Below are 22,573 nucleotides of genomic sequence, written 5' to 3' on the forward strand. Positions count from 1 at the left end.
CCGTCACCTTCGACCATGTCGACTTCACCAGGTTGCTGAAGGACATCACAAACCTCAAGGCAGGCCTGGCAAAAGTAGTGTTAAAATTAGAGGCATCTCAAAACACCATCAGGGACCTGCAAGCTGAAGTAGCGACGTTGCGCAACAATACTGTTGTAAGTAGGTCATTAGAGGCCAATAACATCAACACACGACGTGGGGCTTGCATTACTTCGCAAGTTTTGAATCAGCGAAATTCGACTCGATACGATACCGGCCGCTGTCCCCGCATGTGGAAGCGGGCACGCCCGCAAGGAACCCGCTTGTAGAACTGTGGCGAAGGGTCAGACCGACAAGAATGGCTTCATTAAGGTGGAGCGGAAGAAGAGGAGGCCTCCTAGTCATAATCAATGTGGCACAGCACCGATAGGACAGAACCAGCTCCTGCGTCTAGTAGTCCCAGCGACGTATATCTACGTCTCTCGCTTTCACCACACCACTAAGGCCTCCGACATTGTTCAGTACTTGGTGGAGAAGACAAGGTTCGGGTTGGGGGTCGAAAAGTTGGTGACGCGTCACGCAGTAGACTTTAACTCTTTTGTTGTTCGCGTCCCGACAGAACATATATAGACTTTCCTGGACGTGAAGCTGTGGCCAAAGGGGGTCCTGTTCCGCAAGTATCGCGGATGTCGCTGACCACCGGAAGTTACCGAACCCGCGCCTCACATCGCCGCGAAAATGTGACGTAGATTTAAGTTTTAAAAATATGTATGTTAGATTATAAGGTATTTATTTTATGGGCCTTGTAGCCTGAAATAAAATGATATATTATTATTATTTACTTCAATATTGTATAAATTATCCTTGATGATGTACTGACATTGACTTACTTTGCAGATACTATAGTCATTTTATAATGTCAATACCAGTAACAAATATAACCTTGTTGTGTCTCTCATCACGGAGCCCCCAGCCCTGGTCCCAGGTCCGATCCTCTTCCGCCATGTTGGTACCAATGTTGCTTTGTTCCGCATCGCTCATATGATTCCTCTGGGGTTACAAGAGATTATAAACTGCAGTTTTCACTTACCAATAAGTAAACCCTATATACTCTCGTTTCTCCTCCTCTTCAAATTCAAAATCATAAACTAATTCATACAAATTAGGATTAATTATTCATTATTTTAAGGAAATCCCAAAAAGGTTAGCCGACATCACAGGAGACCGAAGAGCTGACAGCTACCTCGGACATTTAATTAGTCTAGCTATTCAAAGGGGGAACGCTGCCTGTATCTTCAGAACCTTGCCGAGCGCTCTTCCATTTATCAAACCGTTCGAGCGACGGTATCGTTGATAAATCTTGTATGTCTAGTTCAACTCTCAGGTTGTGGCTTAATCTACAGGATCTACTTCATAGTTGATAAACTGTTCATAAATTTTGTTTACAAATTTAATTTGTAATCAAACCATTATAAACCAATTAAAGTTGCGGCGCACTCAATAACACGTAACAAGTTAAAAAAAAATATTAAAATTTTCATGCATTTGTCGTAACATATTCTGAGATCATGTTGTAAAAATAAAAGACTTTCTAACTCGACTTAATCGAGTAGTAGGCATAACAAGTTTGTTCTTGGTGATAACATTATGATTATCACAGTTTAATTTGTGAGAAAATTCGCTTTTAAACTATGAACATACTTTATAGTTTCATTATTGATTATTGAGATGCTACAGTTGAACTGTTTATTTCTTTAAAAAAAAACTCTTAATGTTTCTTAGAACATACGTAAGTTACAAATAATGCAAATAGCCCGCTTCTTTAATAAATGATGAAGAAAATGTAATTGTGAACAATTTGTTTTATCCTTGAAGACTGGAATTATAAATACATTAAATTACAAACTGAGGTATAGACACGAAACTAAAACTAAAACAAATTGTTACATAGGGTAATTGGACCATTTTGATAAATTATTTCTGTTTTATGAAATGTTTTGTTTAATACAATAATTTGTTATTATTTTAAATTTTCTTACATTGGTCTCTTCTCTGCGCTTCAACTAGATACCGTACTACCTAAGAACAATTATAGCTTTTTTATTACAGCAACTTTATATTGTAGTGTGTATTGGCTATTTGTAAAGATGTTTGTGTGCGTGGCATCTTGACACTAATGGCTTCGTTCAAATTTTGTAACTTATATGTATACGCTTAGTGTTATTGTATATTGAAATTAATAAAATACAAAATACTTTCTGATGATATGTGATCCCAGTGTCCAATCATTAATCTAAGTTCTTACACCACTAAATAATGCGAGATAGTTTTCAGAAAACAAAAAATTAGCGTAAAATCTTTATTTATTTATATTAATATACGAGAATTGATGGATCTACTGAACACTTTACTGTTTTAAGGATTTTTAATTTAATGTCTGGAAATAAGTCGATTAATTTAAGTTCGTTTCAAGTAAAATTGCAATGAGTTCCTCTTCTTCTAATCCTCGAAGTGGTGGTTAATAGAATAAATTATTATTTTGGACATTCACAATACAAATTTAATTTTTTAAGGTTTAGTTAAGTTATTACGTGGATTTAATAGATGGAGCCACAAATGGAGAGCAGAACTAACATAACCAAAACATAACCCAACGGTGTTCTTACAACACTTAATAAAATACTTTTAAAATATTATTACTTAACTATATTTTAATTTTAATACAATAATGTTATTCTATCCTTTACAAATATATTCTTAGGAAACTTCACCTTCAGTAAATATATCATTATTTAAAAAGTATAAATTATATAATTCGCCCGCGACTTGTATCATACAACAAAGTATAACATTAGGTATGTGACTCACCCATGTCGTGTGCTGCAGCCCTCACTGTCCCACTCCGACACTCGCGAGCTGCACACAAACACAACATAATATATAAGAGTCGCACCAACACATAGAACACTGTAATCGGTACATATATCATTATAATATATCAACAGCACTCTCAGACGTGTCTATCACAACGTAACTGTTTCTGAAACCTAAAAATTTATAAACGATGCGGGACTCGAACCCGCGACCTTTCACGTTCCGTAGAGCGCTGCTCCAACTGAGCAGCTCTTCATTCGTTCAGGTTGTCCCAGAAGTGAGGATTATCAATGTGCAATATAACTGATATTCTTCCGGCGAGTCTTTCCAACTAGGGAGACAGAAAGGGGCGAGAGGTCATGCGAGGTCCACTCATCATGTAGATCCGTGATCGTGTTTCGCGATAGTGTTTCTTCCCTGATCACAACCATCGTCATATCATCTTCAAAATTTATTGACAGAAAACTACATTTTGCGTTGAACAGAATATTATTATTAAACAATGTTTTAATAAAGTCACAAATATATAAATGAGCTTGCTTGTGCGGTGTTTCCGGGACGATATGACTTGGATAAAAAAACGCACACACCTTCCATAAAGGTCGGCAACGCTACTGTGATTCCTCTGGTATTGCAAAAGAATGTGATCACTTAGCATCAGGTGATCCGTTCGCTTGTTTGTTCACTCTTCCAAAAGAAAATAATAAAATATGTCTTGTATTGGATTTTATAGAGAAATTCGTTTATTTTTAAATTTTCGCTTTTATTCTCACCCTGTGCAATGCTGGGTACACAAACCCTCTTTTTTGCGGTAAATGCGCAAACTTGTGTCTTCTTGGGGTTGAATTGGACTAAATTTTGTCGATCCCATTCCGAGACTTTGCATAGCATAGTCTTGATTCCAGACACAAGTTTGTTCCGGTTCTCGTCGAAGCTATCCCGGGACATGTTGGCACAGCCGGTGTAGGAAGCATACCCTGTGCTGTCGTCTGCATAGCAATGAATACTACTGATTTGCAGAATATTATTAATATGCAGAAGAAACAGTGTGGGGGATAACAAGCAGTCTTGCGGGACACCAGCGTTTATGGCTTTTTAGTCGGAGCATGCACCGTTGATGCTCCGATCGGCCAAAAAGCTAGTGACCCATTTGCACAACCTCTCGGGAAGCCCATAGGATGGCTGTTTCGCTATCAGCGCTTTATGTCACACCCGATCGAAGGCCTTCGCTATGACCAAACTCACCGCCAACGCCTCTCCCTTCGACTCAACCCTGATGGAAACCGTACTGGCAATCGTAGTCCTCTAGGTATCAGAAGAGCTGGCGGTTGATGATAAACTTCACTACTTTGGAGAAAAATGTGATTTATTTGATCGTAATTTACGTGAACAAAGTTCATAATAAGTGTACGTCAACAGAAAGTGTTGGTATAGACAGTCGTATAGCGTGTGAGCCCTCCCTAATGGGGGGCGGTCGGCGGGCGCCGGGGGGGGGGGGGCGAGGGGTGAAGCAGCCACTCAATATTCACGAGTTGTGCACTTTATTAGTTTTTGAGTTCTGTTTACTGGGTCTAGTGCTGATAGATCTGTGGCGTCGTAGCCCTGCAATGGTGTGGAGCGATGGGGGGGTAGGGGACTCACCTCCCCCCTCGCAGCCTCCATCCAGGCACTGATTTATTTCTGTAAGCGAGTGATTTATTGGAATCTTTATTAAGGAATATGCATCTGGTTTATTAATATATTTGGTTGGTTGTTTCCGCAGAATTTGTTTACAATGACGTTGTAATTAATACGAAAAAAAAAATTATTTGAATTAATAGTGTGTTATCTACGTCCGCGGGCAATGTCGGGGGCGCTCACTAGGCTTGAGAGATAAACTACAATATGTCTCGGAATACAAAGGAGCGCTGGATGGACAATGTCATAGGACTTACTGAGGACACATTCAAGAAATATAGCAAAGATTCTTTGACAAAGAAGGTTTACTACAGTATAGTAGATTATATAGAGGATAATGATGCAACGTTCTTGTCTGGTTCTGCGCAGGTCACCTACATTGTATAATATTTCTTATATATAATAGGCTAAGTTGTTACATGATTTAAAAGATGGGCTGGGAGTTTCTTATCAGTTCTTCTCCCCATGACAAAGCCCCTTTACGAACTTATGTAGCTTCATGACCATTACCAGATGTAGTTGCAATATGTTATGTGATTGCTACTCCCTGTGGTATACATACATACATATAATCACGCCTCTTTCCCGTAGGGGTAGGCAGAGACCACTTCTTTCCACTTACTACGATCCTTACATACTTGTTTCACTTCGTCCACATTCATTATTCATTTCATACTTATACTCTTCGGCTTAGGGTACTCTTGACCTGGCCTTTGTCAAGACGTCCCTGATTTCATCTCGAAACGTCCGCCTTGGTCTACCTCTTCCAACACTTTCATTCTCAATCGTTCTTCATTCTCTTGACATGGCCAAACCATCTCAGCATATATTTTTCAATTTTTGTCACAACATCTTCTTTCAGACCACAACGTTTCAACTGAACACAACAATTCAACGTTTGTGGTAAACAAATATATTTATATTTTACTCTATTCCATAAAGCTGAAACCACCACAATCTGATTACACCAAGTGAGATAAAAGACCTTGGATCACAGATTCTCAAACGATTTTGTACACGAGACCCAAATTGAAATTAGTTTAAAAATCGTATCTCATAGTCTTAAGGCTAATTTATTTACTTGCCGAACTCGTGTTAATAATAAAAAAAAACACTTCAAAAACTCTAAAGTATAAAATAACTTAATAGAGATTTAATTTAATACACGTCTTATGCAAATATTTTTATTAAATTTTAATATTTATCTATCCTTTAATATTTATAAAATACTAATAATTGTTTGTGCTACCTTTTTTTTTATGGAAATAAGAGACGAGACGAGCAGGACGTTCAGCTGATGATAAGTGATACGCCCTGCCCATTACAATGCAGTGCCGCTCAGGATCCTTGAAAGTTTCAGGATTCCGTTGTGGTACCCATAATCTAGCAGGCATCCTGTGCAGAGGAGCCTCCCACCTATTGATAGGGCTTAAGTCAGTGCTGGCCCGCTTGGGTTGTTTGGTTCAAGACGAAGCTATCCTGCTCAAAGTCATATCACGTGGCGAGTATAGGTACCTCTATTACACATTTGGCTTGGCACCGACTTCAAACCTATCAACAGGTGGCACATACAAATTATAGTATTTTATTAACATTTAAGGTTTGCATTGGAGGGATATTAAATTAAATTCGATTTACTTAAGTTATTTTATACTTTTGAGTTATCGAAGTCGGTTTTTTTAAGTTTTTTTAAATTTTCCTTTTTAGTCATTAATCAGGTAAACTTTAAGATCATTTATCATTATTTAAGGTCATTTATTAAAAAGTTATTTTTTAAGTAACTATAAGTAGGCCTAAGAATGCTTCCGCGTGCCATATAGATGCCCTATTTCACGTTATTGTGAGACACTGAAATATCGTTTGTTAGCTATGAATAGCAGGAAGCCTAAGAACCACTTTTTGGCAAACGGGTTAATAATAATATATAATCAAACGAATGAAAACTACTTAAAAAGCAGAACACAAACTATACTGACATCATCAACGTAAACAAAAATAATTATAAAAAATATTTGTAAATCCTCTATAGATAATTAATTAATTACGGCAAATGAATGTAATCTTTGTTTTCATTATTCTTTGTATTATGCTGCCGCATTGTAAATTTTATATAAAAATATGATCTATTGCTAACTTTTTTGTACATAAAACAATTTATATCCTTTCGTGTAATAATACCCTTCACAAGTTAATCGATTGTATCGGCAAACTATGTAAACTTGATATGCTCATTTTTCGGTTTATGTAAATCGGTCTAATACACGTATTTTAGTTGCTAGCTTTTTTGAGCACCACACAATTTAAAATTTACAAAATATGGAACTCTAGGTCTATTTGTTTTCATATATTTATTGTCATATTTGTTTAAGACTATGTTTCCCAAATAAAAGAAAAAAAAAATGTTCATAAAATGAATACTACTGGGCTAAGCTATGTCAAATTATTGGGACCAAATGGTAAACATTCCGCATCAAACTAAAGAAGTATCACGGAAATCGGATCATAAATCTCAGTGTAATCGTTGTACATAAATTAAAAAAAAATATATATTTAACATAAAACCAACCGACTTAAAAAACAGTATTGCAAAACAATAGATATAATGTACACTAAAAAGTATAAAAATAATTGCGTATTTTTATACAATCTAATTCTAGTTACGATTATTGTTATTTTTGGAATCCTTCTTTGGTGTCCTTTCGCCGCGACCCGCTCTCGCCTCTCGCCTCCTCACGACTCAAGCACATTTCACCTATAACTATGTATGTAGTAACAAACCTATCTTGGATGACACCGGCTCCGAAAATTACAATAATCGTAACTAGAATTAGATTAATTAATTAGATTGTATAAAAATACGCAATTATTTTTATACTTTTTAGTGTACATTATATCTATTGTTTTGCAATAGTGTTTTTTAAGTCGGCTATTTTTTGTTAAAATTTATTTTATTTTATGATTTTTAGTGAACTAACTAACAATTTGTCTAAATATGTGTAGTTATACAAAATTTTCCAATGCAGCAATGAACGTAATGTTTTACAATTTGATTACAGACAGTTAGAAATTTTGCCACAGATCGCACCCTTACTGTAGTCGTTACGAAGTCTCATTGATGTTCATATTCGACTACGACAATTACCAGACCATAACTATATGTTGGTAGATGACAAATATTGGGATAGCAAAAAAAGATTCGGCCGAGTATCGTTAATTTGCTCTTAAGAATTGAAGAGTTCGAGACTCTCACGAAACTATCTTTGAAGTATATCCTTTCCAATTAAAATGAAATCAGTGGCGCGATATTGAGTTATTCGTAAATTTATCATCCACTTTGCTATACGTATGTAGAGCAAATTTAAGACTATTATGGTTTTCTCATGGATTTCACTGTCAGATCTGGACCAAAAATACAACACTACAATACTACATACTACTACACGGGAAGCACCAGCTTTCAAATAAAAAAAGAATTATCAAAATCGGTATACCCAGTCGAAAGTTTTGAGGTAACAAACATAAAAAAGAACATACCGACGAATTGAGATCCTCCTCCTTTTTTGAAGTCGTTTAAAAATAACGATCGAATTGAGAAGCTCCTCTTTTTCGAAGTCTGCTTAAAAAGGGGTCGATTTTTAGACCTTGCCGACCCACAAAATCAAACTTTGTTTATTTCGACCGCAAGACACCACTTTGTAAATTTCTGACCTTAGATATAAATAGTATTATAATTCAATTAATTATTCAGTTTATTCAATTGGACCTGGTCCCTTAAGAAAATAAATACCAAAAGAGATTTAAATCATTTGAGAATATTATTGTGGCGCATAAAAAAGTTTATTTAAAATTCAATTTAAAGATATAGTAGGACTTTAACAAAAATTGCAGTTTATTACATATTGTAGCGGGAATCGTTGATAGTTCGTATTAACGATAAATCAGTTTAAGATAATTGGACGTAATTCCAAAAAAACATTCCAAACCACCATAATGTCGAAATTGAGTTAAGAACACAAAACTGGTCACTTGATTCATATTAACAGACTGACAAAAAATGGCAGCCCTACTGTCACTCTTTAAATGACATCATAACTTAGTAGCCCAACCCACATGTATGGAACACACTAATATTTATTAAACTTTAAACACGAATTCCTTAAAATGTGATGTTTGTGGCTTGGATCGTTTTTCAGGAACTACGTCCATTTATAGTCGGATTGTCCTATTTCCTTCATATTTTTAAGTCTTGATTCAATTAATTTGCAGTCTCTCATATGGTTGATAGTACGATAATAGCGAGAAGGTAGGAGAGATACTTGAAGAAGGTTGTAGTCGTAGAAGTAATGTTATGTGACCCAACGGATAAATGTGAGTCGTTCGACTGTCCAGAGGACTTGGCAACGATATCAAAAGTCTAGTTCTTACAGTAGAAGGCCTGGGTCTGGAAGGAAACCATGCACAGCTCGATATGACTGCTTCCTTTTGAACCAGGCATTGAGAAATCGCAAATCGTATGTCGACCTCAAAAAGACTCTAGAGGAAGTGAGAGGTGTGCAAACCAGCTTATGGACTGTCAGGCGGAGGCTTCTCGCTACCAACCCTACCCGCAGTCCCCGTCCAGCCCGTTGTCCTAAATAACTCCGCGAGCAGTTCCTAGACTTACCTTCGCTCGAAATTGTTCGACGTGGACTTAAGAGAACTGGGGTAGAGAATTATTCTCGAATGAAGCCAGAATATCACAATAATATGGTGAGGACCGACTTCGGCGAGTACTGCTAAGGCAATGGAAACGTTTGCAGTTTGCTTTGAAGAAATAACCCCTTATGGTGGAGGCTCAGTTATATTTTGGGCACCAATTTATGTATTGGACCGTAAGGAATTAGTCTTGATATAAACGGCACTTTGAATGCACACTGGTAGATATCAGAAGTGGTAATTCCTCACGTACAACCCGCATTAACGGTTCTTGGAAAAAATTGATTTTTCTAGACGATGACGCTCGTGCTCACCGTTCTGGTGATGTGGAAGCGTATATTCAAGAGGTAGGGATTTGTCGTTTGGATTGGCCAGCTCCAAGCCCCGACTCAATCCCATAGAGTACATTCGGAATGTTCTAAAACGAAGACTAAGACGGGTGCAGCCGGCTCCGCAAAACATCAGGGAGCAAATGAATGTTATTGCTGCGCAGTGGGAGTGTGTACAAATTCAAATAAATTTATTCAAACTAGGATATAAAATCACTTATTGAAAGTCAAAAACTATCACACATTACAAAAGGTATGCCTCAGACCTGAGAAGAACGGGCGCAACAAACTCAGCGGGCTTATTTTTTTTATATAAAAATATGGTTACAATGTAAAATCGTAGAATAAAATTTATTCTTTAATAAGTGTGCGGTGCCTGTGGGCGGTCACTCCATTCCCAATCTGTGGTATCATTAAGAAAGTCATTTATGTAATAGTAGCCTTTACCACACAAACGTTTTTAAACCACTATTACCTACCTATTCCACAAGAATCAATTAAGAATATCATCGATAGCATGCCCCGACGAATACAAGCTGTCATTTTAGTAAGACCACACTCGATATTAAACTATTTTTTTGTATTTTATATTAAAAAAACTAAGTTGTTAGTCCCATGTCCCATCTGAGCTATAACAGTCTTGTATATAGTAGCGAAATTTACCTTTGTATTCTAATGTAGCTGTTTCTCATAAAAACGGATAAAACCACATTTTTTAAAATTGAAACCTATCGATTTATCTCCCCCGAAATCCCCTGTATACAAAATTTTGTGAAAATCGTTGGAGCCGTTACCGAGATTCAGATTATATATACACAAGGATTGCTCGTTTAAAGATAAAAGATATTAAAATGAAGTCTAACATCACGTCGACCGGAACATAGTTCACGAGCAGACGCACAGTCTGACAGACAGAGTGTTAATGAAATGTGACGCTCAACAACAATATTGACTAATGAGTCACTAATATAAATCAGTCAATCCTAGCGGTCACACATTACAGAGCATGTGCCCCCAGTGTTGCCAGCACCCAGCAGCCAGACGGCGGGGATGGCAACACTCCAACACATTCTGCTACCGCGAGGTTAGATAGTGCTCAGTGTACAATGGAGACTCTCTTATTAATAGTCACAGTAATGAGAAGGAGTCAGACATACAATTTATTTTAAAGTGTTAACCCTTCTGGAATTAATTTTTACTGTCATAACCATAATGTTAGCACCAGGAACAGACATAAGCTTATAATGCCTTCTACTCGGCTAAGTCGAGCTAGTAAGTCTTTTGTGCGCGATGCATATAGGCTTTTAAAACAAGATCCCAGAAAATGTACAAAACAGAATTATTACGGTATTCAAAAGAATTGTTAAAAAACGTTTGTGTGGTAAAGGTTACTATAGCATAAATGTCTTTCTTAATGATACCACAGATTGGGAATGGAGCGACCGCCTTCAGGCTATTAAATAATAAGTTTAATTGTACAATATTGCTTTGTAAACACATTTTTTGATGAAGAAAAAAAATATCCCGCTGAGTTTGTTGCGCCCATTCTTCTCTTGTCTGAGGCATTCATTTTGTAATGAGTGGTAATTTTTTTTGACTTTCAATAAGTGATGTCACATCCTATTTTGAATAAAAATATTTGAATTTGAAATATACAAATCAAATTTGTAAACGAAATTTATGAACGATGCAGGACTTGAAACCGCGACCTCTCGGGTTCAGTCCGAGCGCTCATTCCAACTGAGCCAACCACGGTTGGCTCAGTTGGAATGGAGCCACATGTGTCACGACACATGTGGCTCCATCTACTCTGAGTATGTTAATTTACCAAGTTTCATGAGAAATACCTTCAGCCTATGACATTTCTTAACACTACCGCTGATTCGTTCAACGTCTGTTGGTAAAAAAAGAGAAGAAACTCAACAATTACTTTTATTGAAACCATATCATAATATTGTATACAACAGAGTTTTCCCCTGTCTGTCTGAACATCCACTAACTCCTTCCACATCAGCAACAGATGCTGACGTGGATGTATTGATTTATGAAGATATCAGGAGAACATGAAGTAGGGGTCACCTGATTGTAAGTGATCTGTCATCTAGGGACAAACTTCATTTCACTGTTTATCGTTAACGGAAGAATGTTCTTGGAAACTATAAGTTGTGAAGGTGAACGTCACACGTCCTGGTGATGATGTTGATATTTGATATGAAAGTGGGGTTCATCGGCAGGACTTACAAGAAATAACTATTAGAACCTCAATAGAAATAGAAATAGAAACTCAATCGCGGAAATTCGATCAATGGATCAAAAGCTACTTAACTTAATTTTTTTGTTATTTTCAAGTGAAAACTTCTTTAGTATCGTTGTGATTTGAAAATCGATGAAACGAAAAAGAAACATAAATTCATAAGATTTAATGTGAGAGAAAATGAGATAGGGAGCATTAAGTAAGTATTGTGTAATATGTAGCTGAACATTCTTTTGTTATTCGATAGATTTCTCGTGACAGGCATTGTCATGCACGCTTAAATGCCACTGCTTGTGGCGGCGACGTGGGGCGGTTCGTTTCCTTCCCTAAAATATGGTCGAGGGAGGCGATGGCTGGTCCATGCGTCATGCTTGTGAACGGCTGCAACTTATAGTGGCTGGATGAACTTGTTACCGGGAGGTCTGCTTCATGATTTTTTTCCTATAAGTAATTATCTTAAAGTTATATATTTTATTAAGTAAAATGCTCGCATAATGCCTTTATTTATTTACGGTATGTGTGGATTGATGCATCTCCTGTAGTCAATATCTCTTGTGTTTATAATTATTCATTTACTTTTTTTTTTTGACTTACTCGTGTAAGTTTTAGTTTTTGACGTTTGAGTATTTTTGTTGCATCACTTTACATATATTGTAATTCAAATGATTTGTAAAGTGCAATAAAAATACCTAAATATATTGTAACACCTAATCTATTTTGAAGAGCAACCTTAGAGTTTCTCGCTCATTCTTCTCTGAGGAAATCTGCCTTCCGAATGAGCTGTACGAGTATGAAAAAAAATTACACATTTCAAGTGTAATATGATTTACCTATGAAATATAAATATTTTTGATTTGGATTTTGACTAAACAGTGTTTGGTACCAGTCGATCATAGTTGAATAAGAGTCAATTGTCATATGAGACCAAGAGAACATAAATATGGTAGCGGTGATAGTAATGTCTTCATAGCGGAATGAAATCATGTGTCATCCTGCAAACATGTACCAGGGCTTCATATGCAGTTAAGAGGTTCATGCACAATGCACATCTTAAAATAATTACTTTATAAAGTTTGTTTAAAAAGCAAGTAGTCACCTTCATGATGAGCGGTTCCTCAGTGGAACACGACGGCACACACTATTGCTTCAATGACAGTCACTAATATTTAATTACTGACACACAGGTTGCACTTCAATAATTGAATATAAGTTCTTATAATAAGTAAGCCTCATTTAAACATCCGCTGCAAGCAGTCTTTATCGCTTTCATTTGAATAAGATTATTAATAGAACTGGACTTCATTGAACTGACGCGCTCATTAAATACGTTAGGTTTAGGTTTAAATAACTTTAATCTCATTAAGACCTTCTTATCTTCTAATCTTATTGTCACTTACATGAGAAATTAACATTTTAACAATTAAAGTAGGTACTTTACAAACAATTGTTTTAGTACGTACAGAATGCAATACAATGTTAGGCAAATAGATAAGAGATAAAACAACCCACTTATGTTAATGAAACGTTTCATAATTATTGAGTATATGCCTTTGGAGGCGCGCTTTAAAAGAAGTCATTGTTTGGCATTTCTTATTTCTGAGGGCAGGTTGTTATATATCTGAACTCCCTCAAAGATTATTGTCTGTTTTCCATAATTACTTCTCACCATTTCAATTCATTCAAATATCAAATTCACACTTGAAAAAGAAAGCAACAACCGACTGCCTTTTTTGGATTTTTTCGGTATACGCAAAGCAATTTACAGAAAGGCAACTCACACAGATAGGTACCTAATCGGTGAATCCCATCACCACCCATTACAACTTCTTTCTGTCGGTAAATGTTTGTTTCAGAGAGCCCACCACCTATTTGATGCTGACCATCTCAATGAGGAGCTACAGCATATTAAGAAAGTACTCCATGAGAACAAACTGCGGCTTCCTTGTCAGCATCGGAACAGAGTTAAGGCGCCAACAGTGCAACGTCAACCAGCCTACCTGCCATATGTAAAGGGTATTACAGACAGAAATAGCAGGATCCTAAAACGAGCTTCAATTAATACTATTTTCAAGACACACAAGAAGGTCCAGCAATTTTTGAGATCAGTAAAGTGTTTCCACTGCAAGATGCAGGTGTCTATAAACTGGTTTGCGACTGTGGCCTGTCGTACATTGGGCAAACCAAACGGAATAATATCTCAAGCGGACTTAAAGAACACATTGCGGATATCAAACACCGACATCACTCTAAGTCAGCTGTATGTGAACATATAACAGACCGTCCTAACCACTACATCCGGTACGACCAACCAAAAGCTTAGGTAAAAGAGAGTAGATATCTCCAAAGACTGGTACGTGAAGCCATCGAAATTAAAAATCACTCAAATTTCAATAAAGAAGATGTTTATAGTTGGCCAACTATAATAGACGGAAGACTGTTCGATTGTAATAACGTCAATTATTAATGTTTCACAATAAGAAACAGTTAACTGAATCAATTATCAAATGTTATTGAATATGTCGCAGGCGGGATAGAACTCACGATATTTTCTCGACGGACATAACTACTTGTAGCGCTGCAAGAATGTCAGTGAACAGTTACTGTTAGACATTTCATTTAAACTTTTCACAATTGCAGACTCAATAAAAGAGCTCGGAATTTCTTTGAACTGCTCTCAGTCGGCAATAAAAGCCGTCATATTGGATTCGTAATAAATACTCTTTAGTCAATTTATATGATAGTTATTTATTTGATATACTTTTAGTTTTTAATATGCTCCTCCGATTTTCCGAGCTCAAATATAATTTCTTTCCCATAATGTTAAGTAATTTAAAATTGTAAAATGCTTATATTATACCATTTATTTGTACAGTGAATAAGGTTGTAATACTTGTTAATTTGTTATCTCTCTCCTCCTCCTTACCAATAATTATTATAATTAAATAATGTTTCAATATTAATTTTCTGAAACTTTTAACATTACATTAAATGTTCTATTTATGTCCCTTTCAAAATTTGTCACCTATAATTTCGGTGAAACGTAAAAGATATTTGTGTTAGTTTTTATTAAATTATATTGGTGCTCATCCTGTTGGAGCAATTAATAAATTAATGATACATAAATGTATAAATGACTTTGCGAATCGGGAAAGGGGGGATTAGAGTTTTCTTGATAAAGACATCTAGAAGCACAATCTCTACCATAGAGTTAGATTAAACTAGTTAGTGGTTTAATATTGAAAAAAAGCTAAACAGCTAATTGTAAGCATGACTGACTGTTTACAACTTGTCTATCAAAGTTGGTTACAGAAGTAATAGATTCACGTTCCTTTTCCATGCTGTATCTTCGTTAGAGATAATATTCTCTCTCTCTAGCTGAGTCTATCTTTGCGCTAGTATATTGTAAGTGTACGAGTTTGGTTGAAACTATGTTCCTTCAAGGGTTGAGCCCTATGTTGACTTAAAACTTATTTTACAATCGACGATCAGCTTGATTCTTTGTAGTTACGTAGACATGCGGGTTCTCTCTGTATCTTCTATAGCATTTATCACGGTGATGAACTGTTCTAAGCGATAGTTGTTGTTCAAATGATTGTTATCCCCGCACATATCGTTAAACCCGCATGACGTTAACATCCGACATCCCACAGTCTCGCTTTGTCTCGAATCTTCTGCGTTTAACACCGACTTTGTGGAATCATTTTCCGGCTGCTGTATTTGCAAAAAATTTACTGCCCCATTTTAATTCAGCCTAAATTTAGCAGCATTAGATTTATATTTTTATATTTAGTGTAAGTGGCACTGCCGTGCTAATTAGACAATAAATAAATAGATAGAAGTAAAAATGTAAGCCTCATTCTAAATAAACACAAAATGTTGTTCACCAGTGGGAGGCTCCTTTGCACAGGATGCCGGCTAGATTATAGGTACCACAACGGAGTCTATATCTGCCGTGAAGCAGTAATGTGTAAAGCATTACTGTGTTTCGGCCTGAAGGGCGCCGGAGCTAGGGAAATTAATGACGGGTGCAGCTGTAGTGACGCTCAGAATTTTTGGGTCTTTCAAGAATCCTGAACGGCACTGCATTGTAATGGGCAGTGCGTATCAATCAATCAGCTGAACGTACTGCTAGTCTCGTCCCTTATTTTAATAAAAAAAGGGCATTATTGCAATTTTCATAGAGATCTCCATTATTTAAAACAAATATAGCCCACGTCACTCAGTTCCGTTCTACCGCGCAAGTTGAGTAGTAATTGTTACTCACTGTAGTAGACTTACAAGATAATTGACAGCCTTAAGTGTTGTTACTGTTCAATAATCTATAAATAAATTAAAATGTTTAAGAATAAGGCTCATGACTCACGAGCGACACCCCAACGATCAGACCCTTTGTCCACTAAGATCCATTGAAAAGATTCATTGATACACGTAATATTAATATATATATGAGTAAATTTTAGGTATACCTTCTTGATATAATATAACAATAAGTAGTGTTTTACGAAAAGTAACAATAACACACATCACACACACCTACACCTAAACACACACACACACACACACAGACTTCCTGTTTGTATAATATTTTTCTTTTGTTACGTTATATTTTTAGACTTAATTTGTGATCCCTAGTTTTTGGTACTGTTAATTTTAATTGATATGGAAGAGCGTGGCCTTCTGGCACAGGTGTTTTTCACTTAATAGAAGGTCACATCCACTATTATGTTTGTACCATTTTTGTTACTGAAATAAATATTTTTCATTTTCATATTCATTGATGGATCTTTTTCCACTTTTATGTCCACTTTGATACATTAATCAAGACTGTTGTACAAAGTGGATTTTCAAGCACAAATGAGTGTGAAAAAATCCATTATTAGGATATAATAATAATAATAATAATAAAATATTTTATTTGCAGCTAAAAAATGTGTAATTAACAAAAGTAAACTTACCAAAACAAAATATATTACAGCTTAAAATTAAAATGAAACTTAAACATAATAGAAATAAAAGAAGCTCAAACATCAGCTGCAAATAGGCACAAGCTCGGCATATGCTGACACACATCATGTATGTCCAGCGCCGATCTTCCGCTTGAGCCATTCTGTGACCTTGAAGCTGTCCCAATACGAATGTACGCTATGATTTTTATAATTTTTAATTTTGTTGTGAATTATACGTTTTCATTTGCGACTTTCTCGGTGTAACCAGTATCGAACCGATGGTTTTTTGCTCTGTGGTCTTCAAGCGTCCTCAAGCGTCAACCAACTGTCTAGGTGACAGATGACACTGTCAACTGTCAAAATAATTACAGGACTTCTAGAGCCACATTACATTAACAAACAATTATTGTCAACTAATATGTTATTCATTTTATATTGTGCATTAGGCTTACAATTTTGAACTAAAAAATACCTACGACATTATTTTGCAGTGTAATACAATCAAAACCAAAATGATAATAAAAATACTAGCACCATACAAAGAATAAGTACCTACTAGATAAATATATTATTAAAATGAACTATGATTACAGAACGAAAATAGATAATTAGTTCGGTTGCCAATCGAATCACTTATTTATTTAAGAGGGAAGATCCTATAGTACTAAAGAGACAAGAGCAATCTGAATCTAACCTGTATTACACTCATATCTTGAGCCAAGTTCTCTTGTGCTCTTTGCTCCTGTAAAAGAAATTGTCTTAATTTCGTTTTAAATAAGGATAGACTTTTTAAATTTCTAATAGGCGGTGTGATGTTATTCCAACATTTGGATGCCGAGTAACGAAAGCTCCCTCTAAATGACGCCGATCGATGCTTCTCAATAACCATTCTCAGAACACTGCCGTGACCCACACGACCTAAGACTAGCCGTTCTAGATAGTTTGTCATAAAGGTATTTTGGCTTCTCGAACTTCAATACACCAAAAAGGATACAAGCTAAATGAAGTTTTCGCCGATGTTTCATTTTAACATTGAATGCTTATTCAAGAAAGGGGTGACATGGTCTCTATGTTTTATATTGAAACAAAAACGGGCACATGCATCTGGACTCTCTGAATCATTTTTTTAGTTACAGAAACTAAACGTGGGCCAAAGACAACATCTGTATAATTCAGCTTTGAGAGAACTAGACTTTCAACAAGACGGATATGCATCTCCTTTGACAGATAAGGTCTCATCTTGTATAATACTTTCAGCCTGTAAAAAGACTACTTACTGACTAGGCTAGTGTTGTGATCATGGAATCTCAGTTTGCTGTCGAGAAGAAGACCAAGATTACGTGCTACATATGTACGTTCAATGGGTTCACCCATCAAGATAATGTCATGTGAAGACTTTAAACTGCTCAGCTGTTTGTTGGTGCCACAAATTATGTATTTTGATTTCACCGGATTAGGACATAGACTGTTTTTCTGGGCCCACAACATAATACTACTAAGCAACTGGACCGCATTATCTATTTCACTTGGCTTACAAGATATATATATTTGGGTGTCATCAGCATAAAAGTGGTATTTGCAATGTCTGATATGGCTTTTGATGTCTGCTGTGTATAAAATAAATAATATGGGGCCCAAAATAGAACCTTGCGGTACTCCTTCTACAACCGGTAAAATGTCAGATGTCAAGGAGGAAGAACTGTTGTGGGACAGCTGTACACATTGGTGACGCTCACATAGGTAGCTTTTGAACCATTTTAATGCAGCAAAATCAAATCCATAATAATTTAATTTTGATAGCATTATATCGATATTTATTGTTTCAAATGCCCTAGAAAAATCCAAAAGAACAAGAAGAGTACAATGACCACTGTCTTGCAAACTAAGTATGTTGTCAGTGACATCAAGCAATGCGGTCACTGTACTCCGGCATTTCCTAAAACCTGATTGTGTCTCTAGTAACATATAATTTTTCTCCAGGTAACCTGTAACCTGCTCGCATACTACTTTCTCCAGTACCTTTGAGAGACATGGCAAGATACTTATAGGTCTGAGATCCTTAACCTCAGCAGGGTTAGGAACTTTAGACAGAGGCCTCACTACAGCCTGCTTCCAGCAATCAGGATAAACACCAGTTGTTATAGATGTATTTATAATACATTTAATTGCGTCTAAAGAATTAGGTAAAGACAATAAAACCATATCTAAGCTAATACCATCACATCCTACAGCTTTGGATTTCAATGATTTTATAATTCTTATCAAAGAGTAAGAGGAAGGATATTGTCTCAAGGTGAAATATAGCATCATTAAATTTATGGTATTCAAAAAAGGTAATGTAAGAAAGCTGTGTGTTAGGAACTGATGGTGTCTTCAAGAAGTGCCTGTTAATCATATTAGGGTCATTAAAGTGCAAAGGGAGTTCACTTCCAACTTTAGGTAATTTTTTTTTTTATATTTTTCCATAATTGCTTAGGTTGTTTGATTTTACTATTTATATTAAATTTAAAATATGCTACTTTTTCATTGCATGCATACATCATTAAACTTTTATAATATTCTTTTTTACTGTCAAGTTTTGTTCTGTGATACTCCGCTAGTGCTCTGTCACGCAGTCTTATCATTAATTTAATAGAGTCTGTGACCCAAGGGTGGGATTTCTTTTTAAATCTAGCTGTTCTAATTCTAGCATGTAGATTAAAAAGTGCAAGGATTTGTGAATTAAAATTACCTACCATTTCATTGACATCATGTAGTGTTAATATGTTATCCCAGTTTATAGCCTGTAAGTCAGTGCTTTTTTTTTGAGAGGAGGAAATACTGTTACGCATTTACGCCCCGGAACGGGGCGTAATATGTCGGACTCGAGTGTCCGCGTAAGCGTAGGCCCCATACCGACTAAAACCTCCTCTGTGCTGTTAGCAGCCCTGGCTTTCACAGCGAAGTAGGACGTGGGCCGTGGAGGCCGCAAAGACTACGCAACAACAGTCGCGGGGCGTCTCCTAAGGAGACTCGAACCTCAGACCGGCTGTGTGCTTGTGGGAAGGAGAGAGAATGAAAATGGAAATGAAGATGAAAAGATGAGAAGAACACACTCGCCGGCGAGTGTGGTGATGTTTAGTGTAATGTATGTAAGTGTGTGTGTATGTGTTTATGATTGTATGTATGTATGTTTTTATGTAAGTAGTGTAAATGTTAGTGTGCATGTATGTTCGTGTTTGTGTCTGTTTGTGGAGTGTGTTTGTGGTTGTGTAAGTGGTGTATGTCAGTCCGTCAGTCAGTCCGTGTGTTAGTGAGTGTAGTGAAACGATTACAGGACGAGGACTAACGTCTCGTCGGGTATCAAAACAATGTGTGCTAGGGTGCGGGCCGCTGGCCATCGTCAGAGTGACGAGTGCCAGTGGTTTGCGGTGGTTGACCGCGCCTACGCCTGCGAAGGCGGTGTGTGCGTGTCTGTGTCGGTGTTTGTGTGGGTGTCGTATTCGCGATGGTGATGTCGTCATCCGGGTCTACCGTTACGTGTCTGGGACGTCTTATTGGGTTGAGACTATGGTGAAGGGGGGTGTACCCGCATGCCTTCCTAACCAAGATGTTGGGATGGTTAGGCGCCTTGTCAAAGAAGCGTCGCGAGATCTCTTTAAAGTGTTGAGCTATCGTCGGAAGCTCTAGGTCGCGGTGAAGGTCAACGTTTCGAAAAAACCACGGGGCTCCGGTTGCGATGCGCGTGAATTTATTTTGAACTACTTGCAAACGTAGCTCGGTCGGGTGTGCGCGAAAACGACGCTTGCGTATGACAGTATGGGCCGTACGATGGTTTTGTACAGCGTCACTTTGTTTTTGAGCGGAAGTTTGCTTCGCCCACACACAAGTGGATAAAGGCGACTGAGGACAAATCGGGCTCTATTGCATACCGTATCAATATGTTTCTTGAAGTTCATATTGCTGTTGAACGTGACTCCTAAGTATTTGTAATCCTACACCCACGGTATGGGTGTTTCATACAGTTTAATATCACCCTTCTTGGTCCTCCTTTTACAATCTGGGCAAACCCAGTCTTTTATAATAGTGGCCGTATCCGGTACACCCACGCATCCCTTATGGTAAAGACTGGGGCAGATGGTACAACTAGCGGCTCCTATCGAGGAGAGGAATTTGCCACACGCTCCGCACTTGCTCATGGTCGTTTTGTTGACCGATGATACGTTGGCGCTGTCGTAGCAAACAATATTTGTCGGTACCCACGTTTAAATATAATTGTAACTTACAATCTCACTTATTAATTCTGTATTATCACTGTTGCAAAAAGGCGGAAAGAGCTAATAATATTCACACACACGAGTTACACCTTTGCGAAAAAAATCGTTTTACAATTTGATCAATATTCGCGAGAAAATAATTATTTAATATTAAATTCTGACGAGCGTAACTACTACCACAACACGATCCGATCAATTCTCATATAATACACCAAGTGATTAAAAAAATATTTTTTTAGTAAAACGTTTATACCTAATTAATATATATATAAGTTTCAACTATTTACATTAGAATATCAATTCATCGTAAACAGGATACCATTACTTATGAACACTCCAAAAAAACTGAAATTTTATAATGGTGAAATAGAATAGTGAATAATAACTTCCAAAGACATATTATAACTAGCTAAAATTAAATTATTGTTTGATGATTCTGATTTTATGGTTAATATTTTAGCAATTTAAATTATAATTATTATTTTTAAATGTCATTATTTAAAGACTAGAATTAATATATATTTTAAAGTCAATTTAATTTAAACTAATGTGTCAACATTTCATTTATGGAATAAAAACATTTATCTATAAGCCATGTAAAGAGATCCTTTTTAAATCGTTGGACGGCTAATACGCGTAAGCTTGGAGGGAGTTTATTAAATATTTTTATACACATGACATAGCTACATTTTCCGTAGGATGCATTATGAAATTTTCGTGCAATCACCAGCCTGTCACCGTTTCTTGTATTTCTCGGATAAATATCTCTTGCTTTTGTAAATAAATGGTCATGTTGTTTGACAAAGATACATATTTCGTCTATATACATACAGGGAAATGGAAGAAGACGTACTTCTTTAAACAGTGGTTCACGCGAATCTAAGTAAAAAGCTCCTGTCATAGCTCTTAAACATCTCTTTTGGGCTACGAAAGCCCTATTAGCCTCGTTAGAGTTTCCCCACAAGATAAGTCCATATCTAAACGACCCGAATGAAAAAGGAACCCTCAGTTAAATGCAATATCAAAGCTTAGTGATCACTAGGTCGACGATTGACTAGACTGCGACCAACTGCACCATATCAACAAATTCTACACTAATCAGGGAATGATACATAGCCTCATTTCTAATCAGTTCAATTGTCCAAGTTTTCATGCAACGAGCGAATTTTATGTGTCTGCACCATGTCTCTGAGCTGCAGACAATTTTGGACAATTCGATTGTCCAAACGGATGTTTGATGATGCCTTCTTCATATGGCTCATGCACTAACTGCTATGTCACACACCTCGTGGAGAATATTTATAATAGCATTAGAGAGAAGAAAGCGATTTCGGAATGAAGTTGTCACAATAATTAGGAAACTTGTCGTCAAGACGAAGTTCTTCTACCCTACGGCGTCTGACGGTACCATTTCTACTTTTGAAAGAATCTGTCTCCACAAACCTTTTGTAAACTCGTGAAATTATGGACAGATTTACAATTAAATATACAGCAATTGGTTTTGGAGGCCTTGCTGCTACACAATAATATTTTTTGAGCTTCATACAATATGTTTATATTCCA

General features: G+C 36.6%; 1 protein-coding gene across 1 annotated transcript in view; it reads right to left on the bottom strand.

Moving 5' to 3' along the window:
- Positions 1–22,573, bottom strand: part of LOC126977451 (Kv channel-interacting protein 4-like) — a 55,232-nt gene that overhangs the window by 29,710 nt on the left and 2,949 nt on the right. Inside the window, exon 2 of the mRNA XM_050826252.1 lies at positions 2,848–2,895. Coding sequence (XP_050682209.1) covers positions 2,848–2,851 — 4 coding nt within the window. The 5' untranslated portion in view covers positions 2,852–2,895. The remainder of the gene's footprint in view (positions 1–2,847; positions 2,896–22,573) is intronic.

The sequence above is a fragment of the Leptidea sinapis genome, chromosome 2 (genome assembly GCF_905404315.1).
Source record: "Leptidea sinapis chromosome 2, ilLepSina1.1, whole genome shotgun sequence".
NCBI lineage: Eukaryota > Metazoa > Arthropoda > Insecta > Lepidoptera > Pieridae > Leptidea > Leptidea sinapis.